Raw genomic sequence first — 18,681 nt, 5'->3', positions numbered from 1 at the left:
TATATATACAGTATATGTTATTTTTGGTCATATCCAATATAATATGCTCTATTTTAATGCCATAATATTTGGTTCTATACAATTTTACAACTTAAAGGTAAAATGAAATGCAGTTTTAATAAGCACAGCAGACTTTGTTGGCAATATGGATAAACTATGAGAAGGCTCAATAATTGCTGACAAAAATGCTGCTGTAGGTCAATGTACCTTGAGAGCATTGTCACGCAATATCTGGTAAACGTATTGGGAAGAATGGTCACATAGCCTGTAAAATGTCATCAGTCCCCCAGTCTAGTTCATTTCTATTGAAGTACATTTTTTGTGTTTATGATAAGAGATGGAGGAGACAAAGGTATTGGATAAAAATAAGCATAAAAAAATAAGTCTGCTTTTCCCCAACACCTAGTAATGTTGTAGGAATCAAATAAATAAACCACCATTAACATTATTAAGGATATGTAGTTTTAAGATATTTAAGGCAGGTACTGCAATACAATCTTCTGTAACATTTAGCCACGCCCACTATTACCAGCATGTGGAAGTTATAAATACTCCAATACTGTGTGAACAATAGACACCTGAGCATTATATACAAGTCTCAATGGCACTTCTAAACAAAACATTAAAACATTCTTTCCACAAACACTTTTTGATGTCCGTATACAGTTCTTGATACCTGTGCCTTCTCCGTATTTGTAGGCTGAACGTGTCTGTACACCACTTTCTTCATGACATCAAGAAACAGACAAAATATGATGATGATGATTATGGCAAACCACGCAGAACCACTGGAAAGTAGCTGAACGAATACAAAGTACATATCCTGCGTGTGCAAAAATGGCCTGAGGCAGGGGAAAAAAAATATTAAAATCACAGATGCTGAAATACACAAACGTTATATTTAATGAAACAATTTTATTATAGGATTAATATGTGTGTATAGACACATTAAAGGGACAGTAAAGTCAACATTGAACTTTCATGATTTATATAGTGCATACATTTCTAATTTACTTCATTCTCTTCGTATACTTTGTTGAAGAGTAAATCTAGGTTAGTTTATAATAGACAGAGTGTCTGTAGTAATCTATGGCAGCAGTGTTTTGCAACATTGATTGTAGCAGTGTTATACACTCTTGCAACTGCTATATTAACACATGTACGCTCCACTATTATGTGCCTACCTAGCTTTACTCTTCAACCAAGAAAATTTAAATAACTGAAGTAAACTGGAAAGCCGTTTAAAAACATAATTTATGCTTACCAGACAAATTCCTTTCCTTCTGGATAGGGAGAGTCCACGGCTTCATTCCTTACTGTTGGGAAATACAACACCTGGACACCAGGAGGAGGCAAAGACACCCCAGCCAAAGGCTTAAAAATCCCTCCCAATACTTCTTTATCAAAATATCAAAGTGGTGTTTAACAGTTAGATAAATCCATTCATACTAAATCTTTATTGACAATATACAAAAAAGTGTTTCATTCATACAAACAGCATAGGCTGAAATTAAAAACACTTAAACCAGAATGTTCAACCGTCCCACAATTATGAGAAATAAGTGAAATCGAATGACTACAACAGCAAGCAGATGAAAAAGAACTATCGACTAAGCCCCTACTATCCGGGGGCTATATTACTGTTATACTAATAATCTGCATTGCTGAGAGTATTATCAATATAGTTTAAAGGTTTAGACCATCCGGTAAGCAATTTAAAAAAGGAGAGACAGAGCTTCTCCTAGTGACTCCTGACGCGCGTTTCACAAGAACGCTTCCTCAGAGGGTATAAATGGTGCCCAAAGAATAAAATAAATAGGGGACCGCCCATAGACAAGAAAAAATGGGTGGGGGCCGTGGACTCTCCCTATCCGGAAGGAAAGGAATTTATCTGGTAAGCATAAATTATGTTTTCCTTTCTAAGATAGGGAGAGTCCACTGCTTCATTCCTTACTGTTGGGAAAACTATATCCAAGCTCCAGAGAACACTGAATAAATAATGGGAGGGAACAAAAAGGAAGAGGCGGAGCTTATTCTGAGGGCACCACAGCCTGCAAATTTTTCTCCCAAAAGCTGCTTCAGCCAAAGCAAAAACATAAAACTTGTAAAATTTTGAAAAAGTTGCTAAGGAGGACCAGGTAGCGCCTTTTCAAATCTCATCCATAGAGGCCTCGTTCTTAAAGGCCCAAGAGGAAGCCACTGCTCTATTTGAATGAGCCGTTTTCCTCTTAGGAGGATGATGTCCCGCTGTCTCGTAAGCTAAGCGGATGACACTCCGAAACCAAAAAGAACGTAAAACTGCATTATCTGCATGGAAAATCAGATAAGGGGGCTCACATTGCAAAGCAGAGATCGCATAAACTGCGCGCAGAGGCAATAGCCTATAAAAACCTTCCTAGATAACAATTTAAATGTCAACGGAATGCAGAGGCTCAAACGGAACCTGTAGCAAAACCCAAAAAACAAGATTTAGGCTTCAAGGAGGAGCCCCAGATCTAAACACAGGCCTGATCCTAATCAGAGCCTTAACAAAGGACTGCACATCTGGAAGCTCAGCCAGTCACTTGTGCAATAAAACCGACAGGGACAAAATCTGTCCCCTCAGGGAACTAGCAAAAAGGCCCTTCTCCAGCCCATCCTGGAGAAAAGATAAGATCTTGGCAACCACGCTCTTCACACCAGAATAAGTAGGTCTTCCACACCTTGTGGTAGATACGCTGAGTAACTGGTTTTTGAGCTTGAATAAGAGCATCAATGACACTCTCAGAGAAACCTCTCTTGGCTAAGACTAAGCATTCATTGTCCCCACAGTCGGCCTCAGAGAATCTAGATTTTGATGAACAAATGGACCTTGTATCAGCAGGTCTCTGCGACAAGGTAACTTCCACGGAGGAGATGAGGACATCCCCACTAGATCTGCGAACCACGTCCTACGCGACCACGATGGACAAATCAGGATTACGGATACCCGCTCCTGCTTGATGCGGGCCACCACTCGAGGAAGAAGCGGTAATAGAGGAAAAAGATATGAGTTTGCACCTCCAGGGCACTGCTAATGCATCTATTAGATCCACTTGGGGATACCTCGACCCATACCTGGGTAGCTTGGTATTGAGACGGGAAGCCATGAGATCTATCTCCGGCGTCCCCCACTTGCTGCATATCTCTGCAAACACCTCGGGATGGAGAGACCATTCCCCTGGATGGAAGGATTGCCTGCGGAGAAAATACGCCTTCCAGTTGTCCACACCCGGAATGTGGATCGTTGAAAACAAACAGCAGTGGGCCTCCGCCCACTCCAGAATCTGAGATACTTCCTTTATCGCCAAGGAACTTCTCGTTCCCCCTTCATGGTTGATGTAAGCCACTGAGGTTATATTGTCTGATTGGAATCTGATAAATTGGGACAAACCCGGAAGTGGCCAAGCCTTCAAGGCCTTGAAGATTGCCCGTAGTTCCAAAATATTGATCGGGAGGAGTCCACAACCCCTGTGCCTTACTGGCACCCCAAACCGCTCAACTGGATAGGCTTGCGTCCGTAGTCATAAACTCCCAGGATGGTCTTAAGAAGCATGTCCCTCGGGACAGAGCCACCAAGAGAGTGATTCTCTCGACCGGCTGTCTAATATAATCTGTTGAGACAGATCTGAATGATCGCCGTTCCACTGCTTCAGCATGCACAGTTGTAAAGGTCTGAGACGAAACCTGGCAAAAGGAATGATTTCCATGCAGGACACTATGAGACCACCTCCATACACTGAGCCACAGAGGGACTCAAGGAGGTCCGGAGGGAGACATGCTGAAGTTAGCTTGCAACGTCTCTGGTCTATTAGAAATATCCTCATGGATATGGAGTCTATTATAGTACCCAGGAATTCCACAGGTTTAATACGAGTCAAAGCCTGAACAAAACAGTGAATATCAGGAAGCTTAGCAATCTTTCTATGAAATAAGACAGAAAGAGCAGAGATTTGTCCTTTCAAAGGTATTTGCAGACAACCCTTTATCCAAACCATCCTGAAGAAACTGTAAAATCCTAGGAATTCTGAAAGAATGCCAAGAATAATCATGAGTGGAACACCATGAAATATAGATTTTCCAAACCCGAGCCTGTATCATAGTGCTAATCATGGCGTCAGAGAAACCTCTATGATTAAGCGTTCAATTTCTATGTCTTCAAAATTTTGAGATTTGAGTTCCTGATAGAAAAAAGGCCCTTGAGACAGAAGGTCTGGCCTTAAAGGAAGTGGACAAGGCTGGCAACTGGACATTCAGACTTGATCGGCATACCAAAACCTGTGAGGCCATGCTGGTGCTATCAGAAACACATAAGAGTATTCCATTATAATCTTGGAGATCACACTTGGAAGAAGAATCAGAGGCGGAAAAATTTAAGCAGGTTGGTAAAACCAAGGAACTGCTAAAGCATCCAACATCTCCGCCTGAGGATCCTTGGACCTGGAAAGGTATCTGGGAAGCTTCTTGTTTAGACGAGAGGCCATCAGATCTATTTCTGTAATACTCCACATCTGTACAAGATGAAAAAACACATCTGGACAGAGAGACCACTCCCCAGGATGTAAAGTCTGACGGCTGAGATAATCCACTTCCCAATTGTCTACACCTGGGATATGAATCTCAGAAATTTGACAATAGTTGGATTCCGCCCAAGAAAGTATCCGAGATACTTCTTTCATGCTGAAGGACTGCGAGTCCCTCCTTGATAATTGACATATGCCAATGATGTGATATTGTCTGTCTGAAAACGAATGTAAAGTTCTCTCTTCAATAGAGGCCAAGCCTGAAGAGCTGTGAAAATAGCACAGAGTTCTAAAATATTGATTGGTAACCTCGCCTCGAGGATTACAATTCCCTTGTGCTGTCAGAGACTCCCAGACAGCTCCCCAACCTGTAAGACTTGCATCTGTTGAGATCACAGTCCAGGAAGGACGAACAAAGGAGGCCCCTTGAACAATAAGGTGAAGGTTTAACCACCAAGTCAGAGAGAGTTGAGTGTTGGGATTTAATAGAATATAATCCCTGCACCCTTGGTGCAACATGCAAAGCTGTAGAGGCCTAAAATGAAAACAAGCAAAGGGGATCGCGTCTGATGCTGCAGTCATGAGACCTAAAACTTCCATGCACATAGCCACTGAAGGAAATGAGAGACTGAAGGTTTAGACAAGCTAAAACCAACTTCATTTGTCTCTTGTCTGTTAGATTAAGTGTCTATGACTCTTTCTCTATCTGGAAACCTAAAAAGGTGACCCTTGTCTAAGGAATCAAGAAACTCTTATGCAAATTGATCCTTAAACCATGTCTTTGAAGAAACCACACTAGTTGTTTCGTGTGAGTTTCTGCTAAATGAAAAGATTAAGCTAGTACCAAGATACCATCCAAATAAGGAAACACCACAATACCTTGCTCTCTGATTACAGATAGAAGAGCACTGAGAACCTTCAAGAAGATTCTTGGAGCTATCTCTAGGCGAAACGGAAGAGCGACAAATTGATAATGCTTGTCTAGAAAAAAGAATCTCAGAAAACGATAGTGGTCTGGATGAATTAGAAAGTGAATATAAGCGTCCTGCAAGTCTATTGTGGACATCTTGAAAGTTGGGACTCTTACAAAACGATTTAAAATCGAATCTTCTTTCTTTGGGACAATGAACAAATTTGAATAAAAACTCAAACCCTGTTTCTGCTGAGAAACTGGGACAATCACCCCTGAAAGCTCTAGGTCTGAAACACACTTCCGAAAAGCCTGAGCCTTCACAGGGTTTGTTGGAACATGAGAAAGAAAGAATCTTCCCATGGAAAGTCTTATTCTGAAACCTATTTGATACCCTTGAGAAACAATATCCTGAATCCACTGATTTTGAACAGAATCTGTCCAAATGTCAAGAAATAATTTCAATCTGCCCCCCCAACAGTTGAACTGGTTTGAGGGCCGCACCTTCATGCAGTCTTAGGTGCTGGATTTGGTTTCTTATAAGGCCTGGATTTATTCCAATTCGGAGATGGTCTCCAATTCGAGCCAGAGGACTTAGGGGAAGGAGAGTTTTTTTGTTCTTTATTCTGAAGAAAGGAACAAAAACGATTGGGAGCTTTAAACTTAACCTTAGATTTTTTTATCTTGGGGCAGAAAAACTCCCTTTCCCCCAGTTATAGTGGAGATAATAGAATCCAATTGAGAACCAAATAAATTATTACCCTGAAACGATAGAGATAGTAATCTAGATTTAGACACCATGTCAGCATTCCAAGATTTTCTAGTAAGAATAGCTAAAGACATAGATTTAATATCAATTTTAATGACATCAAATATAGCAACACAAATGAAATGCTTAGCATCTTGAAGTAAAAAAATAATGCTAGAAAGTTCAGGATCTGATGACTGCTGTGCTAAGCTGTCCAACCAAAAAGTTGAAGCAGCAGCAACATCAGCCATAGAAATAACAGGTCTAAGAATATAGCCAGTATGTAAATATGCTCTTCTAAGATAAGATTCAATCTTCCTATCTAAAGGATCCTTAAAGGAAGTACTATCTTCCGTAGGAATAGCAGTACGTTTGGCAAGAGTGGAAATAGCCCCATCAACCTTAGGGACTTTTCCCCAAAACTCTAAATTGGCCACACGTAAAGGATACAGTTTCTTAAACCTAGAAGAAGGGTTAAAAGAAGCACCAGGCTTAGACCATTCTTTAGCAATCATATTAGAGATAGCATCTGGAATCGGAAAGACTTCTGGAGTAACCTCAGAAGTTTTTAAAACAGAATTACTAACGATTACTAGTTTTGTTATCAAGAGGACTAGACTCCTCAATACCCAAAGTAAACAATACTTCCTTTAATAAACAACGAATATATATTCAATCTTAAAAAGAAAAGTAATTTGTCAATTTCAGTCTCTAAAGCAGGATCCTCTGAGCCAGAGAGATCCTCATCAGAGTATACTTCAGTATGCTGTCAAGCAATACAAATTTCACCAGATTTATGATAAGTTTGGAAAGACCTTTTACGTTTATTTGAAGGAGGAATAGTCGTCATAGCGTTCTATATGGCTGCAGCAATATCATTTTTCATATCTGCAGGAATATCATGTACATTAGACTGTGAAGGAATAACAGTAGATGTATTTGTACTTATAGAAACATTTTCAGCATGTAATAATTTGTCATAACAAGTGCCACATATTTTAGCTGATGTAAGATCAGCTAATTTACAACAAACACACTTAGCTTTGGTAAATTTGTGTTCAGGCAGCTTAGTTACTACAGTAAGATCAGAGGCAGGATCAGTTTATTTAAACAAAATATCCAATTTCCTCAAAAAGGATATTTATGCTTACCTGATAAATTGATTTCTTCTACGATACGACTAGTCCACGGATTTCATCCTTACTTGTGGGATATTATCCTCCTGCTAACAGGAAGTGGCAAAGAGCACCACAGCAGAGCTGTATATAAAGCTAAAAGGTGCAGAGGTGACTGAAGTTATAAATAATAAAAATATAATCTGTCTTAAATTGACAGGGAGGACCGTGGACTCGTATCGTAGAAGAAATCAATTCATCAGGTAAGCATACATTTCCTTTTCTTCTACAAGATACGACGAGTCCATGGATTTCATCCTTACTTGTGGGATACAATACCAAAGCAACAGGACACGGATGAAAGGGAGGGACAAGACAGAGACCTAAACGGAAGGCACCACTGCTTGAAGAACTTTTCTCCCAAAAACAGTCTCAGAAGAAGCAAAAGTATCAAATTTGGAAAAAGTATGAAGGGACGACCAAGTCGCAGCCTTACAAATCTGTTCAACAGATGCATCGTTTTTAAAGGCCCATGTGGAAGCCACAGCCCTAGTAGAATGAGCCGTAATTCTTTCAGGAGGCTGCTGTCCAGCAGTCTCATATGCCAGGCGAATGATACTTCTCAGCCAAAAAGAAAGAGGTAGCCATAGCTTTCTGGCCCCTACGCTTTCCAGAATAAACAATGAATAATGAAGATGATTGACGGAAATCCTTAGTTGCCTGTAAGTAGAACTTTAAGGCACGGACCACATCCAGGTTATGTAACAGACGGTCCTTCTTAGAAGGATTAGGACACAAGGAAGGAACAACAATTTCCTGATTAATATTCTTATTAGAAACAACCTTAGGAAGAAAACCAGGTTTTGTACGTAAAACCACCTTATCAGAATGAAATATGAGATAAGGCGAATCACACTAACGCTGAAAGCTCAGAAACTCTTCGAGCAGAAGAAATAGCAACCAAAAACAGAACTTTCCAAGATAACAATTTAATATCTATGGAATGCATAGGTTCAAACGGAACCCCTTGAAGAACTCGAAGAACTAAATTTAAACTCCAGAGAGGAGTAATTGGTCTAAATACAGGCTTAATTCTAGATAGAGCCTGACATAAAGACTGAACATCTAGCACATCTGCCAAACGTTTGTGAAACAAAATTGACAAAGCAGAAATGTGTCCCTTTAAAGAACTTGCTGATAACCCTTTCTCCAATCCTTCTTGGAGAAAAGACAGAATCCTGGAATCCTAACTTTACTCCATGAGTAACCCTTGGATTCACACAAATAAAGATATTTACGCCATATCTTATGATAGATTTTTCTAGTGACAGGCTTTCTAGCCTGTATCAAAGTATTGATGACCGAATCAGAGAATCCTCGCTTAGATAAAATCAAGGGCTCAATCTCCACGCAGTCAGTTGCAGAGAAATTAGATTTGGATGTTGGAAAGGACCTTGAATGAGAAGGTCCTATCTCAAAGGAAGTTTCCACGGTGGCAGAGAGGACATGTCCACTAGATCCGCATACCAAGTCCTGCGTGGCCACACAGGCGCTATCAGGATTACTGAAGCTCTCTCCTGTTTGATTCGAGCAATCACGCGTGGAAGGAGAGGAAATGGTGGAAACACATAAGCTAGGCTGAACAACCAAGGCACTGCCAAGGCATCTATCAGTTCGGCCTGAGGATCCCTCGACCTGGATCCGTATCTTGGAAGCTTGGCATTCTGTCGAGATGCCATCAAATCCAATTCTGGTCTGTCCCATTGGAGAATCAGTGAGGCAAACACCTCCGGATGGAGTTCCCACTCCCCCGGATGAAAAGTCTGTCGATTTAGAAAATCCGCTTCCCAGTTCTCTACTCCTGGGATGTAGATTGCTGACAGATGACAAAAGTGGACCTACGCCCATCGGATTATCTTGGATACTTCTATCATAGCTAAGGAACTCCTTGTTCCCCCCTGATGATTGATATATGCCACAGTTGTGATGTTGTCCGACTGGAATCTGATGAATTTGGCTGAAGCCAACTGAGGCCACGCCTGAAGCGCATTGAATATTGCTCTCAGTTCCAGAATATTTATTGGAAGTAGAGACTCCACCTGAGTCCAAACACCCTGAGCCTTCAGGGAATTCCAGACCAATAGGCTGGCGTCCGTTGTCACTATCACCCACGAGGGTCTGCGGAAACAAGTCCCCTGGGACAGATGATCCGGCGACAACCACAAAAGAAGAAAGTCTCTGGTTTCTTGATCTAGAGTTATCAGAGGAGATAAATCCGCATAATCCCCATTCCACTGTCCGAGCATGCACAGCTGCAGTGGTCTGAGATGAAAGCGAGCAAACGGAATGATGTTCATTGCCGCCACCATTAATCCAATTACCTCCATACACTGAGCCACTGATGGCCGAGGAATGGACTGAAGTGCTCGGCAAGAGTTTAGAATCTTTGATTTTCTGACTTCCGTCAGGAATATTTTCATGGCTACCGAGTCTATCAAAGTTCCCAAGAAAGGAACCCTTGTCTGTGGAACTAGTGAACTCTTTTCTATGTTCACCTTCCAACCGTGAGTTCTCAGGAAAGACAACAGTGTCCGTTCGAGATTTTGTCAGTTGATACGTGGACGCCTGGATTAGAATATCGTCCAGATAAGGCGCCACTGCTATGCCTCGCGGTCTGAGAACCGCCAGAAGAGACCCTAGAACTTTTGTGAAGATTCTGGGTGCTGTGGCCAACCCGAAGGGAAGATCCATGAACTGATGTTTGTCCAGGAAGGCAAACCTTAGAAACTGACGATGATCCTTGTGGATAGAAATATGAAGGTAAGCATCCTTGAAGTCCACGGTAGTCATATATTGACCCTCTTGGATCATTGGTAAGATTGTTCGAATAGTCTCCATTTTGAACGATGGGACTCTGAGAAACTAGTTTAGACACTTGAGGTCTAAAATGGGTCTGAAAGTTCCCTCTTTTTTGGGAACCACGAATAGGTTTGAGTAAAATCCCTGTCCCTGCTCCGATCTTGGAACGGGACAAATTACTCCCATAGTAAAAAACATAATTTATGTAAGAACTTACCTGATAAATTCATTTCTTTCATATTAGCAAGAGTCCATGAGCTAGTGACGTATGGGATATACATTCCTACCAGGAGGGGCAAAGTTTCCCAAACCTTAAAATGCCTATAAATACACCCCTCACCACACCCACAATTCAGTTTAACGAATAGCCAAGAAGTGGGGTGATAAAAAAGTGCGAAAGCATATAAAATAAGGAATTGGAATAAATGTGCTTTATACAAAAAAATCATAACCACCACAAAAAGGGTGGGCCCTCATGGACTCTTGCTAATATGAAAGAAATGAATTTATCAGGTAAGTTCTTACATAAATTATGTTTTCTTTCATGTAATTAGCAAGAGTCCATGAGCTAGTGACGTATGGGATAATGATTACCCAAGATGTGGATCTTTCCACACAAGAGTCACTAGAGAGGGAGGGATAAAATAAAGACAGCCAATTCCTGCTGAAAATAATCCACACCCAAAATAAAGTTTAATAAAAAACATAAGCAGAAGATTCAGACTGAAACCGCTGCCTGAAGTACTTTCTACCAAAAATTGCTTCAGAAGAAGAAAATACATCAAAAAGGTAGAATTGAAAAAGTATGCAAAGAGGACCAAGTTGCTGCTTTGCAAATCTGATCAACCGAAGCTTCATTCCTAAACACATAGGAAGTAGAAACTGACCTGGTAGAATGAGCTGTAATCCTCTGAGGCGGAGTTTTACCCGACTCAACATAGGCAAGATGAATTAAAGATTTCAACCAAGATGCCAAAGAAATGGCAGAAGCTTTCTGGCCTTTTCTAGAACCGGAAAAGATAACAAATAGACTAGAAGTCTTTCGGAAAGACTTAGTAGCTTCAACATAATATTTCAAAGCTCTAACAACATGCAAAGAATGCAATGCTTTCTCCTTAGAATTCTTAAGATTAGGACATAATGAAGGAACCACAATTTCTCTACTAATGTTGTTGGAAATCACAACTTTAGGTAAAAATTCAAAAGAAGTTCGCAACACCGCCTTATCCTGATGAAAAATCAGAAAAGGAGACTCACAAGAAAAGAGCAGATAATTCAGAAACTCTTCTGGCAGAAGAGATGGCCAAAAGGAACAAAACTTCCCAAGAAAGTAATTTAATGACCAATGAATGCATAGGTTCAAAGGGAGGAGCTTGAAGAGCTCCCAGAACCAAAATCAAACTCCAAGGAGGAGAAATTGACTTAATGACAGGTTTTATACGAACCAAAGCTTGTACAAAACAATGAATATCAGGAAGAATAGCAATCTTTCTGTGAAAAAGAACAGAAAGAGCAGAGATTTGTCCTTTCAAGGAACTTGCAGACAAACCCTTATCTAAACCATCCTGAAGAAACTGAAAAAAATTCTCGGCATTCTAAAAGAATGCCAAGAAAAATGATGAGAAAGACACCAAAAAATATAAGTCTTCCAGACTCTATAATATATCTCTCTAGATACAGATTTACGAGCCTGTAACATAGTATTAATCACAGAGTCAGAGAAATCTCTTTGACCAAGAATCAAGCGTTCAATCTCCATACCTATAAATTTAAGGATTTCAGATCCTGATGGAAAAAAAGGACCTTGCGACAGAAAGTCTGGTCTAACGGAAGAGTCCATGGTTGGCAAGAGGCCATCCGGACAAGATCCGCATACCAAACCTGTGAGGCCATGCCGGAGCTACCAGCAGAACAAACGAGCATTCCTTCAGTATCTTGGAGATTACTCTTGGAAGAAGAACTAGAGGCGGAAAGATATAGGCAGGATGATACTTCCAAGGAAGTGAAAATGCATCCACTGCCTCCGCCTGAGGATCCCGGGATCTGGACAGATATCTGGGAAGTTTCTTGTTTAGATGAGGACGCCATCAGATCTATTTCTGGAAGTTCCCACATTTGAACAATCTGAAGAAATACCTCTGGGTGAAGAGACCATTCGCCCGGATGGAACATTTGGCGGCTGAGATAATCCGCTTCCCAATTGTCTACACCTGGGATATAAACCGCAGAGATTAGACAGGAGCTGGATTCCGCCCAAACCAAAAAAAATCGAGATACTTCTTTCATAGCCAGAGGACTGTGAGTCCCTCCTTGATGATTGTTGTGACATTGTCTGTCTGAAAACAAATGAACGATTCTCTCTACAGAAGAGGCCAAAACTGAAGAGCTCTGAAAATTGCACGGAGTTCCAAAATATTGATCGGTAATCTCACCTCCTGAGATTCCCAAACTCCTTGTGCCGTCAGAGATCCCCACACAGCTCCCCAACCTGTGAGACTTGTATCTGTTGAAATTACAGTCCAGGTCGGAAGCACAAAAAGAAGCCCCCTAAATTAAACGATGGTGATCTGTCCACCACGTTAGAGACTGTCGAACAATCGGTTTTTAAAGATATAAATTGAGATATCTTTGTGTAATCCTTGCACCATTGATTCAGCATACAGAGCTGAAGAGGTCGCATGTGAAAACGAGCAAAGGGGATCGCGTCCGATGCAGCAGTCATAAGACCTAGAATTTCCATGCATAAGGTTACCGAAGGGAATGATTGTGACTGAAGGTTTCGACAAGCTGAAATCAATTTTAGACGTCTTTTGTCTGTTAAAGACAGAGTCATGGACACTGAATCTATCTGGAAACCCAGAAAGGTTACCCTTGACTGAGGAATCAATGAACTTTTTGGTAAATTGATCCTCCAACCATGATCTTGAAGAAACAACACAAATCGATTCGCATGAGATTCTTCGAATGAGAAGACTGAGCAAATACCAAGATAATCGTCCAAATAAGGAAATACCAAAACCCCGTTCTCTGAATACAGAAAGAAGGGCACCGAGAATCTTTGAAAAAAATTCTTGGAACTGAGGCTAGGCCAAACGGTAGAGCCACAAAACTGGTAATGCTTGTCTAAAAAGAGAATCTCAATATGCAGATACACATCCTGTAAATCTATTGTAGACATATAATGCCCTTACTAAACAAAAGGCAGAATAGTCCTACAGTAACCATCTTGAATGTTGGTATCCTTACATAACGATTCAATATTGATAGATCCGGAACTGGTCTGAAGGAATTGACCTTCTTTGGTACAATGAAGAGATAAAATAAAACCCTAGTCCCTGTTCCAGAACTGGAACTGGCATAATTACTCCAGCCAACTCTAGATCTGAAACACATTTCAGAAATGCTGAGCCTTGCTGTGTTAACTGGGACACGGGAAAGAAAAAAATCTCTTAGCAGGAGGCCTTAACTTGAAGCCAATTCTGTACCTTTCTGAAACAATGTTCTGAAACCAGAGATTGAGAACGGAATTGATCCAAATTCCTTTGAAGAAAACGTAATCTGCCCCATACCAGCTGAACTGGAAAAAAGGGCCGCACCTTCATGGGTACTTAGGAGCTGACTATAGGTTTCTATAAGGCTTGGATATATTCCAAACTGGAAAAAGTTTCCAAACTGATACCGCTCCTGAGGATGAAGGATCAGGCTTTTGTTCCTTATTATGAAAAAAAGAACGAAAAAATGATTATTACCCTGACAGAAAGGGAAAACAAAGTTGACTTAGAAGACATATCAGCATTCCAAGTTTAATCCATAAAGCTTTTCTAGCTAAAATAGCTAGAGACATATACCTGACATCAACACTAATGATATCAAAAGATGGTATCACCAATAAAATTATTAGCATGTTATAGAATAATAATAATGCTATAAAATTATGATCTGTTACTTGTTGTGCTAAAACTTCTAACCAAAAAGTTGAAGCTGCAGCAACATCCGGTAAAAATATAGCAGGTCTAAGAAGATTACCTGAACATAAGTAAACTTTTCTTAGAAAGGATTCAATTTTCTTATCTAAAGGATCCTTAAATTTAGTACTATCTGCCGTAGAAATAGTAGTACATTTTAGCAGGAATAGAGACAGACCCAAACCTTAGGGATTTTGTCCCAAAAAACTCTAATCTGTCAGATGGCACAGGATATAATTGCTAAACGTTTAGAAGGAGTAAAAGAATTACCCAAATTATTCCATTCCCTGGAAATTACTTCAGAAAAAACATCAGGGAGATTAAAAACTTCTGGAATAACTACAGGAGATTTAAAAACCCTATTTAAACGTTTGGATTCAGTATCAAGAGGACCAGAATCCTCTATATCTAAAGCAATTAATACTTCTTTAAAATAAAGAACGAATAAATTCCATCTTGAACAAATACAAAGATTTATCAGCATCAACCTCTGAGACAGAAACCTCTGAACCAGAAGAACCCTTATCAGTATCAGAATGATGATGTTCATTTAAAAATTCATCTGAAAAAAAGAGAAGTTTTAAAGGACTTTTATGTAAACTAGAAGGAGAAATAACAGACATAGCCTTCTAAATGGATTTAAAAAATAAAATCTCTTATGTTTATCAGGAACACTCTGAAATTTAGATGTTGACGGAACAGCAACAGGTAATATAACAGTACTAAAGGAAATTTTATCTGCATTAATAAGTTTGTCATGACATGCAATACAAACAACAGCTGGAGAAACAGATACCAAAAATTTATAGCAGATACACTTAGCTTGGTAGCTCCAGCCCCGGCAGTGATTTTCCTAAAGTATCTTCTGACTCAGTTGCAACGTGGAACATCTTGCAATATGTAATAGAAAAAACAACATATAAAGCAAAATTGAACAAAATCCTTAAATGACAGTTTCAGGAATGGGAAAAAAATGCCAGTGAACAAGCTTCTAGCAACCAGAAGCAATAAATAATGAGACTTAAATAATGTGGAGACAAAAGCGACGCCCATATTTTTTTAGCGCCAAACAAGACGCCCACATTATTTGGCGCCTAAATGCTTTTGGCGCCAAAAATGACGCCACATCCGGAACGCCAGCATTTTCAGCCCCCGCGAGCCTAACAGCCCACAGGGAAAAAAAAGAGTCAAATTTTTGAAAGGTAAGAAAAAATGATTAATTCAAATGCATTATCCCAAATATGAAACTGATTGTCTGAAAAATAAGGAAAGTTGAACATTCTGAGTCAAGGCAAATAAATGTTTGAATACATATATTTAGAACTTTATAAACAAAGTGCCCAACCATAGCTTAGAGTGTCACAGAAAATAAGATTTACTTACCCCAGGACACTCATCTACATGTTTGTAGAAAGCCAAACCAGTACTGAAACGAGAATCAGCAGAGGTAATGGTATATATAAGAGTATATCGTCGATCTGAAAAGGGAGGTAAGAGATGAATCTCTACGACCGATAACAGAGAACCTATGAAATAGACCCCGTAGAAGGAGATCACTGCATTCAAATAGGCAATACTCTCCTCACATCCCTCTGACATTCACTGCACGCTGAGAGGAAAACCGGGCTCCAACTTGCTGCGGAGCGCATATCAACGTAGAATCTAGCACAAACTTACTTCACCACCTCCATCGGAGGCAAAGTTTGTAAAACTGAATTGTGGGTGTGGTGAGGGGTGTATTTATAGGCATTTTAAGGTTTGGGAAACTTTGCCCCTCCTGGTAGGAATGTATATCCCATACGTCACTAGCTCATGGACTCTTGCTAATTACATGAAAGAAAGGTCTTTTACACAACGTAAGAAAGCCTCTTTGTTTATCTGGTCTACAGATAATCTTGAAAGATGAAATCTCCCTCTTGGGAGAAAATCCTAGAATTCCAACTGATAACCGTGGGTCACTATTTCCAGCGCCCAGGGGTCCTGAACATCTCTTGCCCAAGCCTGGGCAAAGAAAAAAAGTCTGCCCCCTACTAGATCCGGTCGGGGGCCGCCCCTTCATGCTGTCTTAGTAGCAGCAGCGGGCTTCTTGGATTGTTTACCCTTATTCCAGTTTTGGTTGGGTCTCCAGACTGACTTTGATTGGGTAAAATTACCTTCCTGCTTAGTGGAAGAAGAGTAAGCAGAGGGTCCTCCTTTAAAATTCCGAAAGGAACGAAAATTATTTTGTTTACCCCTCATCTTAACGGACTTATCCTGAGGTAGGGCATGGCCTTTACCTCCTGTAATGTCAGAAATGATTTCCTTCAATTCAGGCCCAAAAAGGGTCTTACCTTTAAATGGAATAGCTAAAAGCTTAGTTTTTGATGACACATCAGCAGACCAAGAATTGAGCCACAACGCTCTACGCGCTAGAATAGCAAATCCTGCATTTTTTGCCGCTAATTTAGCAATTTGAAAAGCGGCATCAGTAATAAAAGAATTGACTAGCTTGAGAGCCTTAATTCTATCCAGAATGTCATCTAACGGGGTCTCAACCTTAAGAGACTCTTCCAGAGCCTCAAACCAAAAAGCTGCTGCAGTAGTTACTGGAAAAATGCAAGCGGTAGGTAGTAAAACAAACCCCTGATTAATAAAAAATTTCTTTAGAAGACCCTCTAATTTTTTATCCATAGGGTCTTTGAAAGCACAACTGTCCTCAATGGGTATAGTTTTACGCTTAGCTAGGGTAGATATTGCTCCCTCTACCTTAGGGACCGTTTGCCACGAGTCCCGAATGGTGTCTGATATGGGAAACATTTTCTTAAAATTAGGAGGGGAAGAAAACTGTATACCTGGTCTATCCCATTCCTTTTTTATAATTTCCAAAATTCTTTTAGGAACCAGAAAAACATCAGTGTAAGTAGGTACTTCTAGATATTTATCCATCTTACACAATTTCTCTGGTGGTATTACAATAGGGTCACAATCATCCAGAGTCGCTAAAACCTCCCGAAGTAACAGGCGGAGGTGTTCAAGCTTAAATTTAAAGGACATACTGTCCGAATCTGTCTAAGGTAAAACATTCCATGAGTCTGAAATTTCCCCCTCAGACAGCAATTCCCTGACCCCCCAATTCAGAACACTGTGAGGGTACATCGGAAATAGCTAATAAAGCATCAGAGGATTCAATATTTACATTAATACCTGACCTACTGCGTTTACCCTGCAACACTGGTAATTTAGATAAACCTCTGTAAGGGATGTTAGCATAACTGCAGCATCTCCTGCAGAGTAAAAGAATTAGACGCACTAGAATACTTGGCGTCGCTTGTGTGGGCGTTAAAGGTTGTGACACTTGGGGAGAATTGGATGGCATATCCTGATTCTCTTCAGACTGAGAATCATCCTTAGGCACCACTTTCTTGACCTAAAATATGGTCTTTACAATGTAAGGCTCTTTCAGTACAAGAGGTTACACAATGTTAGAGGTGGTTCCACAATAGCTTCTAAACACATAGAACAATGAGATTCAGATTCCTCAATGTCAGACATGTTGAACAGACTAGTAATACCACAGAAGTCGTTTAACCACTTTATTTATTGCTTAAAATAAACTTTTAAAAAAAACGTGTACTTGCGCCTTTAAGAGAATAAAAAGTGAACAATTTTTTCCAAACTGCTAAAATAAACGTTAAATTGTATCCAAATTTAACTTAAACTTGTTGTTTATCCAAAATTACTGCACCCAGTAGTAAGGGGAGAAATAAGGCTCTAAAGTAACTTAGATACAACAAATTGTCAGTTTACACTCAAAAATACCCTCTGCACCTCCCTGCCCCCAGGGTACTTCGAAACGACTTTCCAACACTCCGGACCAGAGATACACTGTCCAGGAGCAACCGGAGTTATTTTTGGTTATTGCCAAAATAAAAAAACTTTATGAACCGTTTTATCCTTTGCCTCTCCCATAGTGTCATATAATGCCCTTATATTGTAAACTAGCTAAAAAATAAAATCCAGGGACTCCAGTAGTAACACCTTCTGGATAGCAGGTCTACTGCTTACCTCATTCCCATACACGGAAATAAATGCCAGCCAGTTCTGATATATTAAGTCTAATCAGAAAATAAAAGGCTGCACATACCTTAATGCTGCTTGTAGCATGAAACCGGTCTCCACACTGAAGATGTCTAATGTGTTACCTTCATAAGTCTTGTGGGAACCAGTGTGGATCTTAGTTACAGCTGCTAAGATCATTAACCTCCGGGCAAAAATCTTCTTCCATAACCCCTTGAGGAAAATAGTACTCACCGGTACCATTTAAAATAAAAAACTTCTTGATTGAAGAAAATAAAACTAACACCTCACTTTACCCTCTTCCTAGTTATAACACAGGCAAAAGAGAATGACTGGAGGTGGAGGGGAAGGGAGGAGCTATATAAAGCTCTGCTGTGGTGCTCTTTGCCACTTCCTGTTAGCAGGAGGATAATATCCCACAAGTAAGGAAGAAATCTGTGGACTCGTCGTATCTTGTAGAAGAAATAGCAGTTTCAGGAATGGGAAA

At 40.1% G+C, this 18,681-nt stretch overlaps 1 protein-coding gene across 1 annotated transcript in view; it reads right to left on the bottom strand.

Annotated features, from left to right (window-relative positions):
• The window catches only part of ATP11B (ATPase phospholipid transporting 11B (putative)), a gene marked incomplete in the record, with an annotated part of 701,724 nt that overhangs the window by 40,540 nt on the left and 642,503 nt on the right, over positions 1–18,681 (bottom strand). Inside the window, 1 exon segment of the mRNA XM_053710175.1 lies at positions 677–842. Coding sequence (XP_053566150.1) covers positions 677–842 — 166 coding nt within the window.

Source organism: Bombina bombina, chromosome 4, assembly GCF_027579735.1.
Source record: "Bombina bombina isolate aBomBom1 chromosome 4, aBomBom1.pri, whole genome shotgun sequence".
NCBI lineage: Eukaryota > Metazoa > Chordata > Amphibia > Anura > Bombinatoridae > Bombina > Bombina bombina.
Note: the sequence above shows the minus strand (reverse complement) of the source record. Positions and strands in the feature narration are given on the sequence as shown.